At 54.7% G+C, this 22751-nt stretch overlaps 2 protein-coding genes and 1 pseudogene across 2 annotated transcripts; 1 reads left to right on the top strand and 2 right to left on the bottom strand.

Moving 5' to 3' along the window:
- Window positions 1–3988, top strand: LOC135976313 (uncharacterized). Its single transcript, XM_065571399.1, has one exon. It carries the CDS (start codon window positions 808–810, stop codon window positions 3490–3492), a length of 2685 nt encoding a protein of 894 aa, XP_065427471.1. The 5' UTR covers window positions 1–807; the 3' UTR covers window positions 3493–3988.
- Window positions 3989–11965: 7977 nt separating this feature from the next.
- On the bottom strand, window positions 11966–15863 carry LOC101947264 (olfactory receptor 5C1-like). The gene has a single exon (XM_065571418.1). It carries the CDS (start codon window positions 15860–15862, stop codon window positions 14930–14932), a length of 933 nt encoding a protein of 310 aa, XP_065427490.1. The 5' UTR covers window position 15863; the 3' UTR covers window positions 11966–14929.
- Window positions 15864–20747: 4884 nt separating this feature from the next.
- Window positions 20748–21791, bottom strand: LOC135976314 (syntaxin-binding protein 2-like; annotated as a pseudogene).
- Window positions 21792–22751: the final 960 nt, after the last annotated feature.

Genomic DNA, 22751 nt, shown 5'->3' with positions numbered 1-22751 from the left:
GGTGTGACGAACTGGGCCTGTTCTCACTGTGGTCTGTGGATGCTGACAGGGGAGTGTGCTGGGATAGTCTGCATTGGAGGATGGGATCGGCCCGGGGGCGCATTCCTGGGAGTGTAACATGAGAACCCAGGAAGGGGTTGAAGGCCAGGTGACTCCTTAGCCCGGGAAACTGAACAAAGGCTGTGGGAGGGGTCGCTGAAGGCAGTGTGCTGGAAGCCGGCTGGAGAGATGGCTGGGAGACAGAGATGGCTCTGACCCCCCCCCCCGAAGGGGGGCGGGCTGGGATGCCCTGGGACCCCAAGCTGGACTTAACTGAGGGGGTCCTGTTGTCTGTGCCTGCAAGACCTGTCTTGGACTGTATTCCTGTCATCCAAATAAACCTTCTGCTTTACTGGCTGGCTGAGAGTCATGGTGAATCGCAGGAAGCCGGGGGTGCAGGGCCCTGAGTCCCCCAATACTCCGTGACAACTGGTGGCAGCGGTGGGATCTACTGCACCCCGTGGACGGTGCTTCCTGCAGTAAGTGACTGGGGAGCAGTAAAACGAAGGGGGATTGACGGGGACCAGGCACGCTGAAGAGTGGGAGAGAGACGGTTATTACCCCTGGGAGTGTGTGACCAGCGAGAAGGACTTTTGCAGTAACAGGGTCCCCCGGGGGGATCGCAGCGAGTGGTCCCAGGGGCGGAGGAGTCTGCAGCTCGACCCTGGCAGAGAGGTGGTGACCTCGAGAAGGGCTGGCACACTAGGGGTCCCCCTGGGAACTGTGGGGAGCTGTGAGCGCACAGGCCGGTGAGTGGCCAGCAGGAAGATGTATGCCAAGCGGCTTAAGAGCGACCTGGTGGAGCTGTGCAAGCAGAGGCGGCTGCGCATTGGGAGGCTCACCAAAGAACAGCTCATTGCCCAGCTGGAGGCGGAAGATCGCGCGAATGAACTGATCCCTGTGTCTCAGGGAAGCAGCCTGGCAAATGCAGCGCAGGCACCAGTGTCTGTCCCAGCTGGGAGTGGTCAGCCCGCTGCTGAGGGCTTCCCGAGACCCCTCCTTCCTATGCCTAGGGGAAGGGTGGGGAGGAGCCCAGCAAATACCGAAGGCGCCGTGACCCCCCCGGCCAGCAGGGGGTCCCCCCGGCGAAGCCCGCCGGCCAGCAGAGGATCCTCCCGGCGACGTTCGGCATCCGTGGAGCGGAATTGGCTGGAATGGGAGAAAGAGCTAAAACTGAGGGAGCTGGAGGATCGTGAACAACAGAGACAGCATGAAGAGAGACAGCGTCAGCATGAACGGGAGGAGAAAGAGAGACAGCATCAGCGTGAAGAGAGACAGAGACAGCATGAACGGGAGGAGAATGAGAGACAGCGTCAGCATGACCTGGAACTGGCGAGATTGAAGGGCAGCGAACCCCCGGCTGCGGTGAGTGAGGGGGGACCCAGGACTGCACGGAGCTTTGATAAGTGCATCATGGCCCCATACAAGGAGGGGGAGGACATGGATGACTTCCTGGAGGCCTTTGAGACGGCCTGCGAGCTGCACCGGGTTGATCCCGCGGACAGACTCCGGGTCCTTACCCCCTTACTGGACCCCAAATCCGTGGCATTGTACCGCCAACTGGGAGAGGCAGAGAAAGGGGACTACGAACTATTCAAAAAGGCCCTGCTACGAGAGTTTGGGCTGACTCCTGAGATGTACCGGGAAAGGTTCCGGAGTCAGGATAAAACCCCTGAGATCTCATATCTGCAACTAGCCGCCCGCATGGAAAGATACGCCAGCAAGTGGGCTGGTGGGGCCCAGACGAAGGAGGACCTGATTAAACTGCTGGTACTGGAGCAACTGTATGAGCGGTGCCCATCCGACCTGAGGCTGTGGTTGGTGGACAGAAAGCCAGAGAACCCGCGACACGCCGGGCAGCTGGCTGATGAGTTTGTAAAGAGCCGGTCAGGGGGTGGCAGGGAGGAGCCCCAAAGGAACAGGCCCGCCGCGATGCAGAGAGAGAGTCACCCTGGGACCTCCCAAAGGGGGAATATTGGGAATCCCCTCCCCCGGGAAATGCCCAGCATCAGGGACAACCGACCGGCTCGAGGGGACCCACGGGACCTGAGCTGCTATTACTGCGGCCGAAGAGGCCACGTTCGGGCCCAGTGCCCCAAGCTCAAGGACAGACTGAGCAGACCGAACCCGCACCGGGTTAACTTGGTAGAGGCCCAGACGGACGAGGGGCAGGCTTCTCACGCAAGAGGGGCTGGCAGCTTATCAACTGCTCAAGAAAGAGAAGGGCCCCAGGCCAGCTTCTCTGGGGGGCCAGATGCTCCGGATTCAAAGTTCTCCGTTTACAGGGTTGGCGCGGGGCTGTCCCTGCGGAGCGAGTGCCTTGTTCCCCTGGAGGTGGATGGGAAGAAAGTTTATGGATACTGGGACACGGGCGCAGAGGTGACACTGGCCCGGCCCGAGGTGGTGGCCCCAGATCGGGTGGTGCCCAACACCTTCCTGACCCTGACCGGGGTGGGCGGGACCCCATTCAAGGTTCCCGTAGCGAGGGTACACCTGAAATGGGGGGCCAAGGAGGGCCCCAAGGACGTGGGAGTGCACCACCATTTGCCCACTGAGGTGTTGATGGGGGGGGACCTAGAGGACTGGCCAAGCAGCCCCCAGACCGCCTTAGTTGTGACCCGCAGTCAGAGCCGGCGAGGGGCACTGCGCCCTGGCCTTGAGGGGGGTGCCTTGCCTGAGGCGCAGGACCCTAACCTGGTGGGGAGGGAACGCCCAGGGACACGGCTCAGGGAGGCTGCAGCTTCGGACCCAGCGGGCGAGAAAGAGCAGGTGGCCATCCCTGTCCCAGCTGCTGAGTTCCAGGCCGAGTTACAGAGAGATCCCTCCTTGCGGAAGATAAGGGACCTGGCCGACCTCAATGCGGTACAGACCATGGGACGAGGTGGCCGGAAAAGGTTCCTGTGGGAGAAGGGGTTCCTGTACCGAGAATGGGCTCCCCCAGGGAAAATGGAGTCAGGGGGGATCAGGAGGCAGCTGGTGGTACCCCAGAAGTATCGCCGCCAGCTGCTGTACCAGGCCCATGACATTCCCCTCTCAGGGCACCAGGGAACCTGGCGTACCCAGCAGAGGCTGCTACGGAGCTTTTACTGGCCTGGGGTCTTTGTTACTGTCCGACAGTACTGCGGATCCTGTGACCCCTGTCAGAGGGGGAGGAAGGCCTGGGACAAGGGGAAAACAGCTTTAGGACCCTTGCCCAGCATAGAGGAGCCTTTCCGGAGGGTGGCCAAGGTAAAAAGGGCGGCTCTGAACCAAGAGAGCCCAAAGCACAGACCTCCAGACTGGAGCGCTGGGAGAAGACCACAGCCCAGTTGGAGCCCCAGAGGTATGGGGGTGGGAAAAGGGCACAGGCCGCATAAACCTTCCCACATGCGAACTGCGAGTGCCATCAAGCACCCCAACCTAAGGGGGGGCGTGAAACTGGAGGGGCTTGGTGTAATTCTCACCAAGGAATGAGAGGGATGCGGGGGCATCCATGGGAACGGGGGTAGGTTCGAACTTCCCCGGGTCACTGGCTACAGTGACCCTGCTCAGTTCGGTCTCGAAGGGGGGAGAGATGTGACGAACTGGGCCTGTTCTCACTGTGGTCTGTGGATGCTGACAGGGGAGTGTGCTGGGATAGTCTGCATTGGAGGATGGGATCGGCCCGGGGGCGCATTCCTGGGAGTGTAACATGAGAACCCAGGAAGGGGTTGAAGGCCAGGTGACTCCTTAGCCCGGGAAACTGAACAAAGGCTGTGGGAGGGGTCGCTGAAGGCAGTGTGCTGGAAGCCGGCTGGAGAGATGGCTGGGAGACAGAGATGGCTCTGACCCCCCCCCCCGAAGGGGGGCGGGCTGGGATGCCCTGGGACCCCAAGCTGGACTTAACTGAGGGGGTCCTGTTGTCTGTGCCTGCAAGACCTGTCTTGGACTGTATTCCTGTCATCCAAATAAACCTTCTGCTTTACTGGCTGGCTGAGAGTCATGGTGAATCGCAGGAAGCCGGGGGTGCAGGGCCCTGAGTCCCCCAATACTCCGTGACAGAGGGCGTATCAAGACTCATAGACTTTAAGGTCAGAAGGGACCATCATGACCATCTAGTCTGACCTCCTGCACTTCGCGGGCCACAGAACCTCACCCTGTGACGGCGCAGGGAGTGGGGCGGATTGACCGGGGAGTTTTGCTGGGACAGTCTGCATTGGTGATGGGCAACCAGAGTGTGACTTCACTTGTGGGATGATACCTGAGCATGTAACCTGAACCCAGGAGGGGGGTTGGGGCCAGGTGACACCTTCTGCCAGGGAAACTGGACAAAGGCTGGAGGAGGAGCTGGGGGGAGGCTGGGAGGGACAGCTGGAGGGGGTTTCAGTTTGGAGCTGGCTGGGGAAACGAAGGGAACCCCAGGACTGGGGTCTAAGCTCCCTGCCCCCCAGAAGGACTTGACTGAGGGGTCCTGGTTGTACCTACAAGCTCTGTTTGGGACTGTGTTTCTGTCGTCCAATAAACCTTCCATTTTACTAGCTGGCTGAGAGTCACAGTGAATTGCAGGAAGTGGGGGTGCAGGGCCCTGACTCCCACACACTCCGTGACACACCCACTCCTGTAATAGACCCCTAACCTCTGGCTGAGTCACTGACATCCTCAAATCATGATTTAAAGACTTCAAGTTACAGAGAATCCACCATTTACACTAGTTTAAACCTGCAAGTGACCCATGACCCACACTGCAGAGGAAGGCGAAAACCCTCAGGGTTTCTGCCAATCTGGCCCAGGGGAATATTCCTTCCTAACCCCAAATACAGTGAGCAGTTAGACCCTGAGCATGTGGGAAAGATCCACAAGCCAGACACCTGGGAAAGAATTTGCTGTGGTAACTCAGAGCCCTCGCCATCTAGTGTCCCATCACCAGCCATTGGACAAGTTTTCTTCAAGCAGTTGCAGATGGGCTCCATGCCATCATAGACAGTCTCATTGTACCATCTTATCCATAAACGTATCAAGCTCAGTCTTGAAGCCAGTTCACTTTTTTGCCCCCACTGTTCCGGAACTTCACTCCTCTGATGGTTAGAAACCTTCATCTAATTTCAAGCCTAAACTTGTTGATGGCCAATTTATATCCATTTGTTCTTGTGCCCACATTGGTGCTTAACTGAAATAGCAACTTTCCCTCCCTGGTATTTATCCCTCTGATGTATTTATAGAGAGCAATCGCATCTCCCCCCAGCCTTCGTTTGGTTAAGCTAAACAAGCCAAGCTCTTTGAGTCTCCTCTCATAGGATAGGTTTTCCATTCCTCGGATCATCCTAGTAGCCCTTCTCTGCACCTGTTCCACTTTGAGTTAGTCTTTCATGAACATGGGAGCCCAGCACTGCACACAGTATTCCAGTATATACAGTGCCTTGTATAACGGTACTAACACTCCCTTGTCTCTAGTAGAAATATCTTGCCTGATGCATTAGGACTGCATTAGCCTTTTTCATGGCCGCATCACATTGGCGGCTCATAGTCTCTAGTGGGGTCAGTCCTGGGTTCAGACCTATCCAATATGTTCATTAATGACTTGGATAACGGACTGGAGCTGATACTTATAAAATGTGCAGGTGACCCAAAGTTGGGAGGGGTTGCAAGCACTTTCAAGGACAGGATTAGGATTCAAAACGACCTCGCCAAATTGGAGAACTGGTCTGAAATCAACAAGACAACATTCCATAAAGACAAGTGTGGTTCATGCTACGGAGCGTTGGTGGTGCTGCAGAGTTGGTAAGGCTGCCAGTGCTGCTATTCTCGGAGCTCCGGTGTTACCTGGATTAGCAGAGAGTGCTGTGTGACGGTTCTGCAGACCTCAATGTTATTCCTAAAGAAACCACAGGCTCGAGTTGGTGGCAAAGTCGCTCGGCCAGGTTTATTGTCAGCAAAGCACAGTCCGAGCCTGTCCAGTGCCCTGGCACAGGGACACTAACATATGTATGTCCACAACAAAGTAAAGGCTTGGTCAACATAACAAGATGTTGTCCCCTTGGCTGCTACAAAGATGCCGCTCCTATGTCTTCTCCTTTTATACATCAGTACAAACGAGTTATGTATTACACTCCAGGTGTTATTCGTTACCACCCTTATACCTTGTACCTACTAGTTCAAAATAAACCATGCTCATTCCATTATCCTGCCATCCCATCCTTATCTTACGAGGGATCGGTGTATTCCTGTACAATCTCTTGGGAATTTGTATACATATTTACTTGAGAACTCTGGGTGGTTTTGTACCATCCTCTCCGGTCAGGAACAGGCTTACTTGGTTAGCCAAGCCAATACCGGGTGTGTTACCATACTGCCAAGGCCTACTCTGGTTTCCCATACCTCAGATGGCAGGAGAGACAGCAAGAGACAGCCCAGCTCAGAAAGGCAGCAGAGTGGTCCCCCAAAAAAGGAGCGGAAGTAAATCTACTCCCCAAAACAGAAGAGTGAGAAATCCTCAAAATCCTCTTGTGACTTAAACCTGGCCCCAGCACGGAGGGTCAGAAAAGCTTAAATTAGAGCCCAGAAACAGCAGAGGGTTCAGGCAGGAGACGGAGAAAGACCCTGTCAGTGTCCTAAATGTGGGGAAAGGTTTGACTGGAGCTCAGACTTGATTACATACCAAAGGATTCACCAGGAGAGAAACCCTATAGATGTCCTGAATGTGGGAGAGGATTCAATGGGAGCTCAAAGCTTAGTGTCCATCAGAGAATCAACTCAGGGGCGCGCCCCTGAGCGTCGTGAATGTGGGAAAAGAGCTGGTGGGAATTCAACGCCCACTAAGTACCTGAGAATCCACGGAGGAGACCCTATCAGTGTGATGAGTGTGGGAGAGGATCCTGGGAGAGGTCAGACTTCATCACCCATCAGAGAGTCCACAGAGGAACATAAGAACTTAAGGAAAACCATACTGGTTCAGACCCTGGGGCACTGGAACAGGAGACACCTGGGAGACATGGCCCCGTCACTTTTTACCCAAAGTAAGGGCGAGCAACGGGGGAAGAGGGGGCAAAGAAGAGTGAGCAGGAGGTGGGGTTTTGGGGAGAAGAGGTGGCATGGGAGTGGGTTCTCAGGGGAAGGAGTGATGTGAGGGTGGGGTCTTGGGGAAAAGGAAGGTGTGAGGGCGGGTCCTCGGGGGCAATGGGTGGCATCAGGGCGGGGCCTTGGGATGACGGGGTGGGGCCTCAGCGAGAAGGGGCGGTGCAGGGGCAGAGTGACGGGTCAGTCACCAGTGGCCCTCACACTTTTAGGGAATTTCCACTGCACCTGGTCAGACCAATGGTCCATCTAGCCCAGTTTCCTGTCTTCCAACAGTGGCCAGTGCCAGATGCTTCAGAGGGAATGAAGAGAAAAGGGAAATTATCAAGTGATCCATTCCTTGTCATCCAGTCCCAGCTTCTGGCCGTCAGAGGTTTAGGGACACCTGGAGCATGGCCTTGCATCCCTAACTATCTTGGCTAATAGTCAATGATGAACCCATCCTCCATGAAGAGAGACCCCAACAATCCCCTGAATGTGGGCGATGTCAGACCTTGGTAGCCAAGGAGAAAAGACATCAGGTGTATTTAGGGCATAGAGGTGAAATACAAGTATTAATTCATACTGTAACACAGGGCCTACAGGCCTTAGGTTTGTAAGATATTTAGCTTAGAGAAACAAGTCTTAGAGCCTAAAGACGTGACATAAGCCACTACCCAGTAAGCAGGGCATAATTTGTGCCAGGGCTTGCCAGAGCTGAGCCCCGGTGCCTCTGCACTTTGTGCATCAGTTATTAATGTAAAAAAATTGCTTGAGCCCCGGCACCTCTTTCATTACAAATTAAGCACGGCCAATAAGTGACCCTAGAGCATAAATTGTCTCAAGATAGCAATGACCCTAGATCACAGGATGTCATAAGGTAGAATATTGCATTCAGTAAGTGTTCAGCTGCTGATATTTAGGAAACTTATATTGCAATGTACCCGTTAAAGATAGTTAGAGTATTTGGGGGATTTTTGCAGACTCAGGGGGCCAGCAGCAATCTGCAAAGTGGTGTTCCGGCCTGCGTGCCTTGGGAGACACCAGGATGACGACCACTGGTGATGATGATGGTGAGGATGAAGATGAGGAGGATGAGACACTTTGGGCTTTTCTGCAAGGAATGGCGTGCAGAATGCAAAGGCGAGATACTCCACTGCAGTGTGCCTATTGTGGTTTGGTTGGCTGATAAAACTCCTGATTACAGAAAGCCCGCCGTGGACTATCGATACTCTCTCTACTGTAGTGAAGCTTGGAGCTGAACGCTCACAGATTAAAGTAGGTGCAAACCCTCACCTGGGGGTGGGTGATTAGTTAAAGCAGCAGTTCTCAAACTCTGGGACGGGCCTACCGAGGGAGGTCTGGGAGTGTGGCAAGGGAGGCGTGAGCTGTGTGCCTTTTTTTTATTTGAAGAGCTCTGGCTGTCAGCCCCGGGTGGCTGGAGCTCGTGCAGAAGGGCCATGCACACCCAAGAGGCAGGATAAAGGCGACAGCTGGAACCCCACCACCAGGGCTTGGGCTCCCCCCCACCCCCAGCCAATCCTTCACCGGGAGGTGGCTTGGGCTCAGGGTCTCCTTCCCCCCTCCCCACTGGGAGGCAGCACAGGCTTGGGCTCTCCTTCCCTCCTCAGCTGGCTGTCAGCCCCAGGGTGGCAGCAACAGCACAGAAGTAAGGGTGGCCATCGGCACTAAGTCTGCTGTAAAAAGTGATACTGACAAATATAACTTTTCACATGGCCTCCCTTACTTCTGCGTTGCTGCTGGCAGCGGCGCTGCCTTTAGAGCTCGGCACCTGACCAGCAGCCGCTGCTCTCCGCTCTGTCTTCAGAGCTGGGTAGTGGTATATATACTTGGGGGAAGTGGGTAAACGACTACAGACACAGAGAAGGGGGGACCCGATCAAATAAGTTTGAGAACCACTGAGTTAAAGTAACCCATGACTATAGATAAGGCTACCCCCTATCATGCATCAGAGAATCCATGCACGAAAGAGACCCTATCAATGTGCTGAGTGTGGGAAAGGATTCAGTCCATGCTTGAAGCTTATCCCCTATCAGCGAGTCCACCCAGGGGATAAATCCCATCCCTGGAGCTCAAATCTAGCAAGACACAGAGGCTCCAGGTCGGCTAGAGACCGAGGCAGACCAGACGTGTTTGTCAACCCTTTTGCACTTCAGACTGTTTTTCATTATAGGCATTTCACTTTTTACATGGCCTCTGTATGTAGATATGCTGGTATGACCACCATGAGCCCAGCTTTTACTGAAGTTCTCACATGACATTATTGATGGATAAATGCTATGAAAGCAGTGTGTTAGGTGTAAGGAGTTTGACGGGCCTCTTGGGAGTTATCTGAGTTTGTGAACTCTTGGTAGTTGGCATTGACAGGGTTCTTTAGAGTTACTTAAGTAAAGTTTTCATTTTAACAACATCCCTTGTTCCCTGTCTCTTTAGCTGGAGAGCTTTTCTTAGAAAGAAACTCCCCCTTTCTGACTGTCTCTTGGGTAATAATTTGCCAATATTTAAGGGGGGGGGGGGTTAACCATAGGAACAGCTTGCCGAGGGGCGTGGTGACTTCTCCATCACGTGGAGTCCATCACATTGAGACTGGAAGTCTCTTTCTAAGAAAGAAACTTTAGTTCACACCGCAGCTCTTGGCTGGATGTAGGAAGGGCTCCGGGCGTCAGGCCTGGAGCGTGCAGGACATGAGGCGAGATGGGTCAGAACTGTCCCCTTCTGGGTGTAGAACGTGTGACCATTGGCTCGGTTCATCGTGGGTCTCCATCGCCCTTGCAGCCCATTCCCAACTGAGCATTCCATTTCATGGCTCAAATCTCCTCTCTGCAGGGACCTCGGAGCCATGAAGCAGGGGAACCAGACCAGCGTCTCCGGGTTCATGCTGCTGGGTCTCTCAGACCGGCCGGAGCTTTGGCACCTCCTCTTCCTCTCCATGTGCCTGCTGATGCTGCTAGGGAACCTGCGCATTGCCCTGCTGATCCGCTCTGACTCCTTGTGACATTATGAGTGTAATATAATATCTCATTGAAAGGTGACACAGGGCCAGAAAGGATTAATTAACTCTCCGACTGACCTGATCCATGGCTAAACTTTAAAGACTTGTTAGGAAGATCTGTAAATGAATAGAGCTTTGAAATGCAGCCTGCATTGTTAGAGATAGAAGGGTAGATGTTTGCTCAGGTCTTGTGATGTAAGCTAACAAGTCTTGTCTATTACTATTACCCTTATGTTCTTATGTTTATGGCTTTGATTCAAAGATCAAAAAAGGAGTATTAACATTTAGGAAGACACTTGAGTGAAATAGTATTATTGTCTATTTGTCTCTTTGAAGGTTGTGGTAACCTGTATCTGAACTGTTTAATGGATAAATTATCCTGTGCTAATTGCCAGGATGTTTGGAAGACAGCAAGTTAAGCCTATTGTTTTCTCAGGCCAAGAGGCTGTTGTTATGTATAAAAACCCTGGGACATGATCCTTCTTCATCTCAGATCTGCTTTGGGTTTCAAGAAGGGGAAACCTTAAACCATAAGAATTGAGATCCCCAGTCACTGATTGGTGTCACCCTGAATATGGACATTGAACTATAACCTATGAACTATTTCTAAAAGAAAGAGGTGCGGGACAGGAGGAGCCAGCGAAGATTCAGGCCAAGGATCCTGCTCTGGCCCAAGCAGTGCCATGCTCTGAGGCTGGGAACGGGCTGATCTTCATCCCTGTCAATGAGTTTCCTTGGTGTTGAATTGTGGGGTCATTAATCATGGCGGCCATTTTGTCCCTAGTAAACCCAGTGATTCTCCCCTCTCCCAGGCTGCTTTCTCAGGGACAGGGGTGGGAGCGACACCCGCGGGGAAGAACCCATTTCCCACAATTGATGAATGAATGAGGTTTAAACGGCAGGCCCCAGGGGACGATTGTGCTCCATTGTCCTGTTGAAGGGGGGAATCCCCTCCCCCTAGCTGCCCCCTAAATCCCCCCGCCTGCTCCAATGGAGCAAGGACAGACAGATCCCATCAGCCCCACTCCCACCACACATGGATGGGGTGTGCCCCCTAGTCAGGGCTGCGCAGCTCCCCCTACCCCCCGGGATCTGAGGGGCAGTTGGGGGTGGGGGAGGGCCTGGTCAGAGGCCATAACTGCCACTTTGGAAGGTCCCATTCTCCCTGGGCGGAGGAGCCTGGCCAACTGCCATAACTGCCACTTTGGAAGGTTCCATTCTCATTTTGGCTGGCACCATCTGTGCTGCAAAAATTGTAATTTTTTTCCCCAGAGACCAAGGAAAATGTATTAAATTTGAGCTGTGGATATTCCCCCTCTCCCCCATAATGAAATGGTTCATCCTGGTCATTGTGAACTTTGGTGCTTTTATCTTCCCTGGAAGGAACCATTTTGATGGGGGGGAGTTCTTTTAATATCGGGGGGAGGCCATTGGATTTATTTTCTCTGACAGGAAATTTACAATAAAAGCCCCCTCCCCTCACGTGATTGTCTCCTTTTAGATCTGGGGGGTTAAAAATCCCAAATCCGGAGGCCTAGAGTAGTAGTTGCTTGTTACCCTCCCCTGCAGATAGAGAGGGGGACGGGGAGTAAATCCAGCCCCATGGGGTGCGGGAGGGGGAGTAAATCCAGCCCTATGTGGTGGGGGAGGGGGAGTAAATCCAGCCCCATGGGGTGCGGGAGGGGGAGTAAATCCAGCCCCATGTGGCGGGGGAGGGGGAGTAAATCCAGCCCCATGTGGTGCGGGAGGGGGAGTAAATCCAGCCCCATGTGGCGGGGGAATGACTCCCACAAGATCAAGCTACGTGTGTCCATGAAGCGAGGTAGCTCATCGAAAACATGCCACCTATAGGGTTGTACATTTTGGTTGGCCGTATTCCTGGAGGTTTCATCACATGACATCATCTTTAATTAAAGATCCATCTTTAATTAGTGGAGACTCCGGGGCAATCCTGGAGCGTTGGCCATCCTCACCACCTGCTGTTAACATAGATACCAAAGCCAGAAGAGCCCATTGGGATCATCCAATCTGAACCAACCCATAGATCCCAGACCCTAGGACAGCCCTGGATTCTTTGGAGTTGGGAGAGTTTCAAGATCATCTATCGATCCCACACTGGGATCATCTACTGGGACCCCCCCATCACAGGCCAGAGAAAGGCCCCAAGCCAATTCCTAGAGCAGATCTCCTAAAGAAACATCCCAGCTTGATTGAAAAATTGTGAGGGGTGGAAAATCCACCATGACCCTTGGTCAATTGTCCCAATGGTTAATTCCCCTCATCGTTAAAAATGCACGTCTTATTTCCTGTCTGAACGTGTCTAGCTTCACCATCCAGCCATTGGATCGGGTTAGACCTTCCTCTGCTAGAGTGAAGAGCCTGTTAGTAAATATTTATCCCCCATGTTGGTACTTATAGACTGTGGTCGCACCAGGGCCAATTACAGGGGAACTAGACCCAATCTCCAGTTACTCCGGAGTCCCCTGTTTATCCATCTAACATAGGAATACACGGCACAGGCACATCCGGCCCCACCCGGGTCTCCTTGTGTTCCTGTCTCCAACTCATCCCCTGGTGTGTTCATTACTGATAATGAAGCCACACCGCTCTGGGCATCGTTAGGCGCTGGTGCCCTCGGGGATGGGAGCTGGGGGTGGAGGCGGAGCGGCTGATGAGTTGCAGTGGCAGTTTGTGGTAATTAACAGGACGTTTGTCCCATGATATCTCCAAGGGGCCGCGTTCAGAGATTCAGCCCTGGGTGCGAGCCCAGAGTGTTAGGATATAGATAGGCCTGTCCGTAAAGGGCTATACTTTAAGAATTTAGGTCTAGGTTTATTGTTTAGCTAGTTCTAGAGGTATAAAAGAAAGAATCAAAATCACTGTCTGCCTGAATAGGGCCTTTTCTCACTGTGACAGTCTGAGGCCTTTGGCTAAGCAGAAGAGGCAGCCATAAACTGGGAAGTGTATGGTCCCATCCTTACCGTCCACTAGTCACATGGCAATAAGGTGCTATGGGGCCGTTAGGAATACAGTCCTCTCCTGGTAATGCCCATCACCTCCAGAGAAAGGGAAGAGCCTAGAAGATTTAAAGAAAACGTAGTTTGATAACGTCCTGTCTGGCAAGAACTCACTTATCCATAGCACGGGTGTGAAATCCTCATTTCTTTGTTGTTCTATCACTGTAGTCTCCACTGCAGAACTGGAATTAATTTGCAAAATGGACACCATTAAATTAGGCTTGAATAAAGACTGGGAGTGGAGGAGTCATTACACAAACTAAACTATTTCCCCATGCTAATTTCCCCCCTACTGTTACTCACACCTTCTTGTCAACTGTTGGAAATAGGCCATCCTGATTATCACTACAAAAGTTTTTTTTCTCCTGCTGATAATAGCCCGCCTTAATCAATTAGTCTCATTAGAGTTGGTATGGCAACACCCATTTTCTCATGTTCTCTGTATATCTATCTTCCTACTGTATTTTCCACTACAGGGATCTGATGAAGTGGGCTTTAGCCCAAATAAATTTGTTAGTCTCTAAGGTGCCACAAATACTCCTCGTTCTTTTCATTTCCCTATTGTTTGTCTGTATAATCTCTGTCTGGTTCTGTGATTGTTTCTGTCTGCAATTTTGTTGGGTGTAAACCAATTAAGGTGGTGGGATATAATTGGTTAGATAATCATGTTACAATAGGTTAGAATTGGTTAGTTAAATTTCAGTAAAATGATTGGTTAAGGTCTGGCTAAGCAGAACGCAAGTTTTACTAGATAGTCTGCAGTCAATCAGGTCGTAAACGGGGGAATGGGAACAGGGAACGGGGAGGGGGAATTGGAATCATGTTTTGCTAAGAGGGTGGATGGGAACAGGGACACAGGCCATGCTGTGTGGTGTCAGAGCTGGGAAGGGGGACACTGAGGAAGGAAATTGGAATCATTGCTTGCTGGAAGTTCACCCCAATAAACATTGAATTTTTGCACCTTCAGATTTCGGATATTGTTGCTCTCTGTTCATGCAAGAAGGATCCAGGAAGTAAGCGGGTGAAGGAATAAGCCCTTTAACAGCCCAGAGCTCTGTGAGATGCTTGGAGTCATTTAGGACCCCCTGATTATGGTGCACAGAGGTTAGGGTGCAACCCCAGATCCCTGTGTCCAATTCCAGGGGGACTTGCCCCTCAGCGATGTGTGGAGGAGAACAGCTGATTCCAAAGGGTTAGGAGAAGGTGAGGCTGGGCCGTGTCCCATCCAGAGCCCCCTTCTAGGGACTGAGCGTTTAAGGGGCCGTGAAGTGCAGAGACAGGACGGGGCCACTGGCTGCAGCACTCTTTGCCTGAGGATGTTGCCAGGGCCAGGGTTCAAAAAGGAACTAGATCAGTTCGTGGAGGATAGGTCCATCATAGCCAGGCTGGGCAGGGATGGTGTCCCGAGTCTCTGTTTGTCAGAAGCTGGGAATGGGCGACAGGGGATGGATCACTTGACGATTCCCTGCTCTGTTCATTCCCTCTGGGGCACCTGGCATGGGCCACTGTCGGAAAACAGGATACTGGGCTAGATGGACCTTTGGTCTGACCATGTCTGGCCGTTCTTATGTACTGAGACCTGGGCTACTCTAAGAAGTTGGTCGACCCAGCGATGTCGCTCCAGGGTGTGAAAAAGCCACACCCCAGAGAGATGTGTACACAGCACTGGGTTGATGGAAGAAATACTCCGTAAGACCTAGCTACCGCCTCCTTGGGAGGTGCATTACCTTCACCCACCCATCGGAGTAGGTTGCGTCTACACTGAAGCACTGCACCAATGCCGTGGCAGACCTTAAGCAGCCATCTTGACCCATCTCCCCTTCCCTTGGCCACCCCTCCTCCAGCCCCTTCCTCAGCCCCCCCAGATGCGGCGCCCACCCAAGAGCCACGTGGCCAGGGCCGCCTTGACATCAGCATTGCGCAGGCTGTAGATGGCAGGGTTGAGGGTGGGGATGACCACGGTATAGAAGGCAGCGGCCATCTTGTCGGCCTCGGGAGCGTAGCTGCCTTCAGGCCGCAGGTACATGAAGATGAGGGTCCCGTAGAGCACAGCCACAGCTGCCAGGTGGGAGCCGCAGGTGGAGGCAGCCCGGCGCAAGCCCGCCCGCCCCACGGCCCCGAGGATGAGCCTGTAGGAGGCCAGGATGGTCAGCAGGGTGACGCTCTGGATGGCTCCACAGATGGCCAGCAGCAGGGCCTGGTTGAGGCTGGTGTCGGCGCAGGCCAGCTCCAGCACAGGTGGGATGTCACAGAAGAAGCTGTTGATGGCGCGGCTGCGGCAGAAGGGAAGGCGGAAGGCCAGGCCGGAGTGTACAGCCCCGCTGGCCGCCCCAGCTGCGTAGGAGCCCAGCACCAGCCCACGGCAGAGGCGGGGCGGCACGGCGGCCTGGTAGTGGAGCGGGCGGCAGACGGCGGCGTAGCGGTCGTAGGCCATGACGGCCAGCAGGCAACACTCGGCATCCGCAGCAGCGGCAAAGAGGAACATCTGAAGGGCGCAGGCTGGGCCGGGGAGGGCGGCCTGGCCGGCCAGCAGACCCCACAGCATGATGGGGCCCACGGCACAGCAGGAGCAGAGGTCCAGTAGCGCCAAGTGGCTGAGGAAGTAGTACATGGGGGTGTGGAGGGAGTGCTCGGCCCGGATCAGAACCGCCAGGCCCAGGTTCCCCGCCAGGCCCAGCAGAAAGACGGGCAGCACAAGCGAGAAGAGGAGCAGACTTAGGTCTCGGCGGGAGGAGAAGCCCACAAGGAGGAAGTCAGTAACCTCTGTCCGGTTTGGCCCGGCCATGGGGGGGGCACGGATCTGTGGGAGAGAGCGTGGGTGAGAACCTGACCCTCTGCCAGTGCCCTCAGCCCAGGCTGGGGCTGGCACTGCCTCCTCCTAGTGTTAAGGGTCTGGTGTTCGGGAAGGGCTGGTCTGGCGCAGAGATGCAGCCACGTCTGGGGCGAGGCAGCTGGGGAACAGCCGCACATAACACCACATAACAGTTTAGGCTATGAAGCAAAGAATAAGCCAATATCCACACACATCTTTAGGGACGTTAGCAGGCGAAAGGCGTTGGTGAGGAAAGCGGGGTTCACGGGGTTCCTTTTGGAAAGAGGGGTCGGTGACTTAAATCTGCAGGCGCTACTAAGCCGGGGGGAGCGATGCCTGGGGCAGGGGGATGACAGAGGGACCTGGAGGCAGCGTGGCAATGTGATGTGGGCAGACAGCAGGACGGGCACTCAGGACTCCTGGGTTCTATTCGCAGCTCCGCTACTGACCAGCTGGGTTACGCTGGGCAAGTTACTGCCCAGCTCTAGGGCTCTGCTTCCCCCGGTGCATTCAGACTGGGAGCTCTCGACGGCAGAGCCAGTCTCTCCGTGTGTGTCTGGGCAGCGCCCGGCACGACGGGGCCCTGATCTCGGTCAGGGTCTGGGCAGCGCCTGGCACAAGGGGGGGCCCTGATCTTGGCAGCACTCAGTGTCAGCCTCCCCACCGCGATTTCATCTGCAGCCTCCTACCGGGACCATAATAAACATCCCCATAAAGATGGGACGGGGACACCTCGTCGGGGTTGGTGGCTGAGAGCCCCAAGGGCTGGGTGCGATGATCGGGGGTTGCATATTTGGGGCAGAGAAGAGAGGGGGATGGTCCAGACAGCTTTGGGAAGCCCACCCTCCTGCTCTGAACACTGGTCCCTCCATCCCAGATGGAACTGGGCATGGGGCCGGGGGTTTGGGGAGGAGCCCCATGCCTGGGAAAGGAGGGAAGACCTAGCAGGAGGGGCTGTGGCTGAGAGGTACCGAGGGGGACAGGGTAACCGGATGGGGGGGATCCTCCGAGCAGGGCAGGGATTAGAAAGGGGGACGGCTGAAGAGAAGGAAGGAAAATTGCCTCCCGCTGAGAGAGAGAGGGACTGGGATGGGCTGGGAGCCCTTTATGGGCAAAGCATGGAGGGATTCACCCCTGAGAACCCAGAAGTCCTGGCTCCCAGCCCCACCCCGCTCTAACCCACCAGATCCCACTTCCTGCCCAGAGATGAGGAAAGAATCCAGGAGTCCTGACCCCCAGCCCCACCTGCTCTAACCCACTGGACCCCACCCCCCTCCCAGAGCCAGGGAGAGAACCCAGGAGTCCTGGCTCCCAACCCCCCCACTCTAACCTACCAGACCCCACTTCCCTCCCCGAGCCAGGGAGAGAACCCAGGGGTCCTGGCTCCCAGACCCTCCTACTCTAACCTTTAGCCCCCACTCCCCTCCCAGAGCCTGGGACAGAACCCAGGAGTCCTGGCTCCCAGCCCCTCCTGCTCTAACCTTTAGCCCCCACTTCCCTCCCAGAGCCTGGGACAGAACCCAGGCATCCTGGCTCCCACTGACTGTGGCTGGACAGCCCCCTGACCAGAGGAGGAGGTGATGGGGGTCAGTGCGGAGGGGGTGTCCCTACCCGGGAATGGCCCCGTGTCCCGTCTCTGCCCCACGGCACCCGCCCTACCTGGGCAGCGGCAGGGTCTGCGTCTCTCTCGGTGCCGGTGCCTGCTGCTTTCCACCCGGGCGGCGCCGGGGCTTTTATGGGCCCTTTCCCCGGCATCCACGAGTCCTCCCCTGGCACCGACTCCCAGGGCTCCTGCCTGAGCCAATCTCCACCGTGCCAGCCGGGCCCCGCAGACGGAGGGGCTGGGCGCTCATCACCCCCCGGCTCCTGCCCGCAGGGAGTCAGACGCAGCCGGCTAATCGCACGGGAAATTGGCGCCTGCGGAGGCGGGGCTGCTGGGCCAGCTACACACACACACACACCATGGAGTGCTCCCAGTAACCCGCATTAGAGCAGAACCAGCCTCGGATCTTCTGCCTTGCTGCCAGTCCCTGCGTGGCACCGAGGGCTGGGCCCTTTGCACCTAGTGCGGTATGAGGGAGATGCCATCACGTCCATGGCTGGGCGCCTGGGTTTCGTTAGACCCCAATCCCTTCAGAGGGCTGAGGAAAGAACCCAGGAGTCCTGGCTCCTAGCGCCCCAGCTCCCAGTCCCCCGTATTCACCCACCAGACCCCACACCCCTCCCAGAGCCAGGGAGAGAACCCAGGAGTCCTGGCTCCCAGCCCCCTCAACTCTGACCCCTCCCCAAGCTGGGTTCTCACTTAGGGGATTATTTCTCCAGTCTTGGAGGGGCTCCGATAACAGCTGCATCGAGCCCCATTGCCTTGTGCATGCGTGAGGAGGTAGTGGAAACCCAGCCTGCCCTAGACACTGGAGTGTTGATTTACCCGGCCGAACGGCTGGATGCCCAGCGGAGAGAAGAAACGTACATTCACAGCCCTCGAGTGACATGGGGAGCAGGCGGGGAGACATTGTCCAGCCTCCAGGAGTCCTTCCTGGCTCTTGAGGCAGAGACAATGGACTTTGGGGGATACACAAGGAGCACAATGACCCTCCTTGATGGATGTAGGGGCCGGTCCCCTCTGGGCCTGTTCAGTCCCCCGGCCTGGAGGGCTGGGGTTGCTGGGAACTTGACATAAGGCAGAAAATTGAATGGGGTAAGATAGAGAGACACGGTGGGACCGACACGGCTCCAACAACACCATGTACAACATGGCAAAGCTAGACAATGGGGGACTGATGCGACTGCAACAACACTTCCTACAACAACCAGAAAACATAGACAAAGTGAGGCTGACATGGCTCCAATTCTGCTGTATACAATCGGCAAAGAAAGAAGGTGCGACTGACTTGGCTCCAACAACACTACCTACAACCATCGGCAAAGATAGACAAGATGAGATCGACACATCTCCAACAACACCGCCTTAAACACTCGGCAAAGTAGCCCCGCGCAACAATGTCGTGTCCGTCACTAGAAAAGTGCGGTTTGGTGCCTTTTCCTCTGGCTCCGCATCACTTAAACTCGGCTCTTCGTTGCCACGCTCAGCATTGGATTTGCTAGAACCCGGCTCCATGCTGGGGCGTTGGAGTCGGGCGCGAGGCTCAGCTGAGCAAACAGGCCGGGGCGGGACGGGACACAGCCCAGGGACGGCTCTGGGGTTGCCGGAGGCGGGGAGTCAGCCGGAAGGCAAGGGAAAGGCCAGCAGCGTCTCTGGGGGGTTACCGGTGAGGCGGACAGGCCGGCACGGCAGGGAACTGATTTCCAGCCACGCTCGCTCTTGCGGAGGCAGAGGGCGAGGCGGCTGCTTGTGACCCTGGATGCCCTGACGAGAACATCTCAGTACTGGAAGTGCTTGGAACAGAAGTGGGGGGGGCCCCCATCACCCCCACAGCAGCTCATCCCTCTGCCCAGCAGTTAGTTCTGTCTCCCAGCCCCGAAATGAAGCCTGGACCCCCCTAATTCTGCCCCCTCCAGTACCCTATCAATTGTCAGGTTTCAGAGTAGAAGCCGTGTTAGTCTGTATCCGCAAAAAGAACAGGAGTACTTGTGGCACCTTAGAGACTAACAAATTTATTAGAGCATAAGCTTTCGTGGACTACAGCCCACTTCTTCGGATGTGTCGGATGTGTCAATTGTGTCTCCCAACAATTCTACTGTTTCAAGCCCCCCCGTCAATTCTGCCCCCAACCAGCTGGGGGTGGAGGCGGAGCGGCTGACGGGCTGAGGTGGGAGTTTGTGGTAATTAACAGGACGTTTGTCCCACAATCTCTCCAAGCTGGGCATTGTCCAGGGGACGGAGTTCCGAGATTCGCCCCCAGGTGCAAGCCCAAAGCTCTGAGAGATGCTTAGAGCCATTACACGCCTCCCGATTATGGTGCCCAGAGGTTGGGGTGCAATCCCCAGATCGCTGGGTCCAATTCTACGGGGACTCCCCCCTCCAGCGATGTGTGGAGGAGCCCATCCCATCCCAAAGGGTTAGGAGAAGGTGCAGACGGGCCGTGTCCCATCCAGAGCCCCCTTCCGAGGGGCCGAGTGTGTAAGGGGCCGTGAAGTGCAGAGACAGGACGGGCCTACTGGCCGTTAGGGTCTCACATTGTCACTGACGGACTGAGAACAACCCTTGTTGTCTCTAGGAACGGCTGTTGGATTTTGGACTGGATGGGAGCTGGCGTCCCCTATGGGAGGAAGGCCCCATGTCCCAAGAGCTAGGCATCTAGACAGAGGATTCCTGGACCAGCTCCAAGCGCCAACCAGCAGTGGCTGATCTCCGGTGCTTCAGAGGAAGGCAGGGGAAAAAAGAGATTAGAAATATAGAGTCATAGAAACGTTGGGCTGGAAAGGACCTCGAGACGTCATCAAGTCCAGCCCCCGGTGAGGTGGCAGGACCAAATAAACCTAGACCATCCCTGACAGGTGTTTCTCCGACCTCTTCTTAGAAACCGCCAATGACCAGAGATCCCACAATCTCCCTTGGAAGCCGGTTCCGGAGTTTAACTACCCTCAGAGTTAAAAAGTTTTTCCTAACCTCGAACATAATCCCCCCCGGCTGCAGATCAAACCCTTTACTTCTTGTCCTGCCTTCAGCAAACACGGAGAACAACTGATTCCCCGGCCTCATTATAACAGCCCGGAACAAATGTGAAGACTGTTCTTCTTTTCTCAGGAGTAAACATGTCCTGAGTTTTTAACCATTCCTCCTAGGTCAGGTTTTCGAAACCTTTCCTCCTTCCTGTCTCTCGCCTCTGGACTCTCTCCAGTTTGACCACATCTGTCTTGAAGTGCAGTGCCCAGAACAGGACCATTTGATCTAGAATCAGAAATACAAGGGTTGATGAACATGGAGGTTTAAGACTGATAGTTGCGCTGGAGGCACAATGGGATCCAGCAGGACAGGCACGATGATCTTCACGGGGTCCTTGATCATCTCCCCGTCCACGTCCATCCCCATGGACAGCTTCTCCACTGTCCCTTTGACGTGCCGCATGCAGTCCTCGGCCAGGTTCAGGTGCGTGGAGTACCTGGTCAGTTCTTTCTGGTACTGTGGCATCTTCTTTAGGATCTGGGACAGGTCCTCGATGTTGGTCTTGTCCATGGTCAGCCTCTTACTCTCACTTCTTGGAGACGTCAGCGATGTGCATGTGGCGTAGCTGCACCCAGAGTTCGTCGTCTTCGTCCAGCAGCGCCACTTTCTCCCGCGAGTCGCTGATGCCCATTGTCTCGTACTTGTAGGTGCCGTTCTCGATGCTGAGTAGGTCGTAGGCCATGGCCTGGTAGGTGAGCTCGTGCAGCAGTGCGGACACCAGGTCGAAGCTCCGATCCACCATCAGCAGCTGGGAGTGGGCTTTGTGCACCAGGTGGAAGTTATCTTCATGGTCCTTCCTGTAGAGGATGGCTGGATACTCCTTCAGGGTTACACACAATGTGGCAATCTGCTCTGTCAGCATCTCCATCTGCTTGTTCTTTTCCAAGAAGCAGTAGGGGCTGAACCAGTTGTGGAAGGTCTATGACCCTGCCAGGGAGTACACCTGACTCTCGAAGGGCAGGAAGACCACGTTGATCTCCCTGAGGGTTTTGATGGCCTTGGTGATCCGTGACTTCCTCAGCTCGTTGAACAGAGTCTCAGGACAGGTGTTGATGAAGAAGATGTGAGTCGCCTTGTAGGTGAAGTGGGAGTGCCCTGGACGTCATTGATCAGAGCCTGCACCGACTTCTCCACAGGGCTGAGCAGGTAGATGGCCTCCAGGCTGGGGCTTGGCTCCCGGCGCTTATTAATATCTTCCACAAGCGTGATGCCTTCGTCCACAATGTCGGACATCGTGCAGCACGACGAGAGGATGCGCATGGTGGGGTGGTCCATGATCAGCACCTTCCATTCTCCTTCCTTCTTCACGCTGCAAATGACACCGCGGAGGATCTCTGGGTTAACTGTGCTCCAATAATAAGACCAGTGGCCTTTTCCAGTTGCTCTAATTTCTCATCATGTTGTTGGCCTTTGTAAATGTTCCAAATTGCTGCTGCACTATTGGCACCATCCCATAGGGATCACTAAGGTGTAAAGGCCTTGGCCACTGGGTTTCATAAGAGTATATAGTATTGTCTGTATTAGGATGTGTTACAGGGGTGGTAGTAGTAGTGAGGATAATGGCGGGGGCAGTGGTCGTGGCAGCAAGGCGTCTTTGGTATTCATCATCTGAAAGCCAATTAGGGAGGGCTATACATGCTGAAGGTACTTGTCCAAAAGCACAGAACCCAGTCCCCGGAATAAACCCAAACTACCCCTCAATACCACAGTCCCAAGCGCGGTTCCCACAAGTTCCTCTCTGCCAGGTTACGATACTCCGTCTCTTCCACCAGGGCCAATTCTTAATGTCTTTTGTAGTCAAGAATCCCTGGACTTTGGCGGTTTCAGCAGAACGAACATACCTTCTTCTTCTTCTTTCCTGGAACAGTCGTGGTTCAGCATCATACAGAGGAGAGGTTACCAGCACGTCACCCTGTAATAACTGGGTTTCTCCAGCAGATGGTGAATGTATGGTGGTTCTGTTAGTGGACAAGGGAGAGGTTACCAGCACTTCATCTTGTCCTTTTCTCCTGCCGTCCAGAAGGAGGAAAAGAAGTACCAGAAGGAGGGACAGGCTGATCAGCAGGAAGAGGTGGAGGGGCCTTCTTTCAGTGAGACGCATGGGTCCAGGCAGTCAGTCCTTGGCACTTCACAGCGATGTTGGTAGTTAGCAGAACTTGGTAAGGGCCTTTCCAGTGCGGAGCCAGAGCGGACTTTCGCTGATGGACCTTTATGTAGACCCAGTCTCCTGGTTCT

The sequence above is a fragment of the Chrysemys picta genome, chromosome 17 (assembly GCF_011386835.1).
Source record: "Chrysemys picta bellii isolate R12L10 chromosome 17, ASM1138683v2, whole genome shotgun sequence".
Classification (NCBI taxonomy): domain Eukaryota; kingdom Metazoa; phylum Chordata; order Testudines; family Emydidae; genus Chrysemys; species Chrysemys picta.
This window is presented reverse-complemented; position numbering and strand designations above follow the sequence as displayed.

Coding starts and splice junctions, on each gene's coding strand:
- LOC101947264 (XM_065571418.1), bottom strand. CDS start 15,862: ATGGCCGGGCCAAACCGGACAGAGGTTACTGACTTCCTCCTTGTGGGC.
- LOC135976313 (XM_065571399.1), top strand. CDS start 808: ATGTATGCCAAGCGGCTTAAGAGCGACCTGGTGGAGCTGTGCAAGCAG.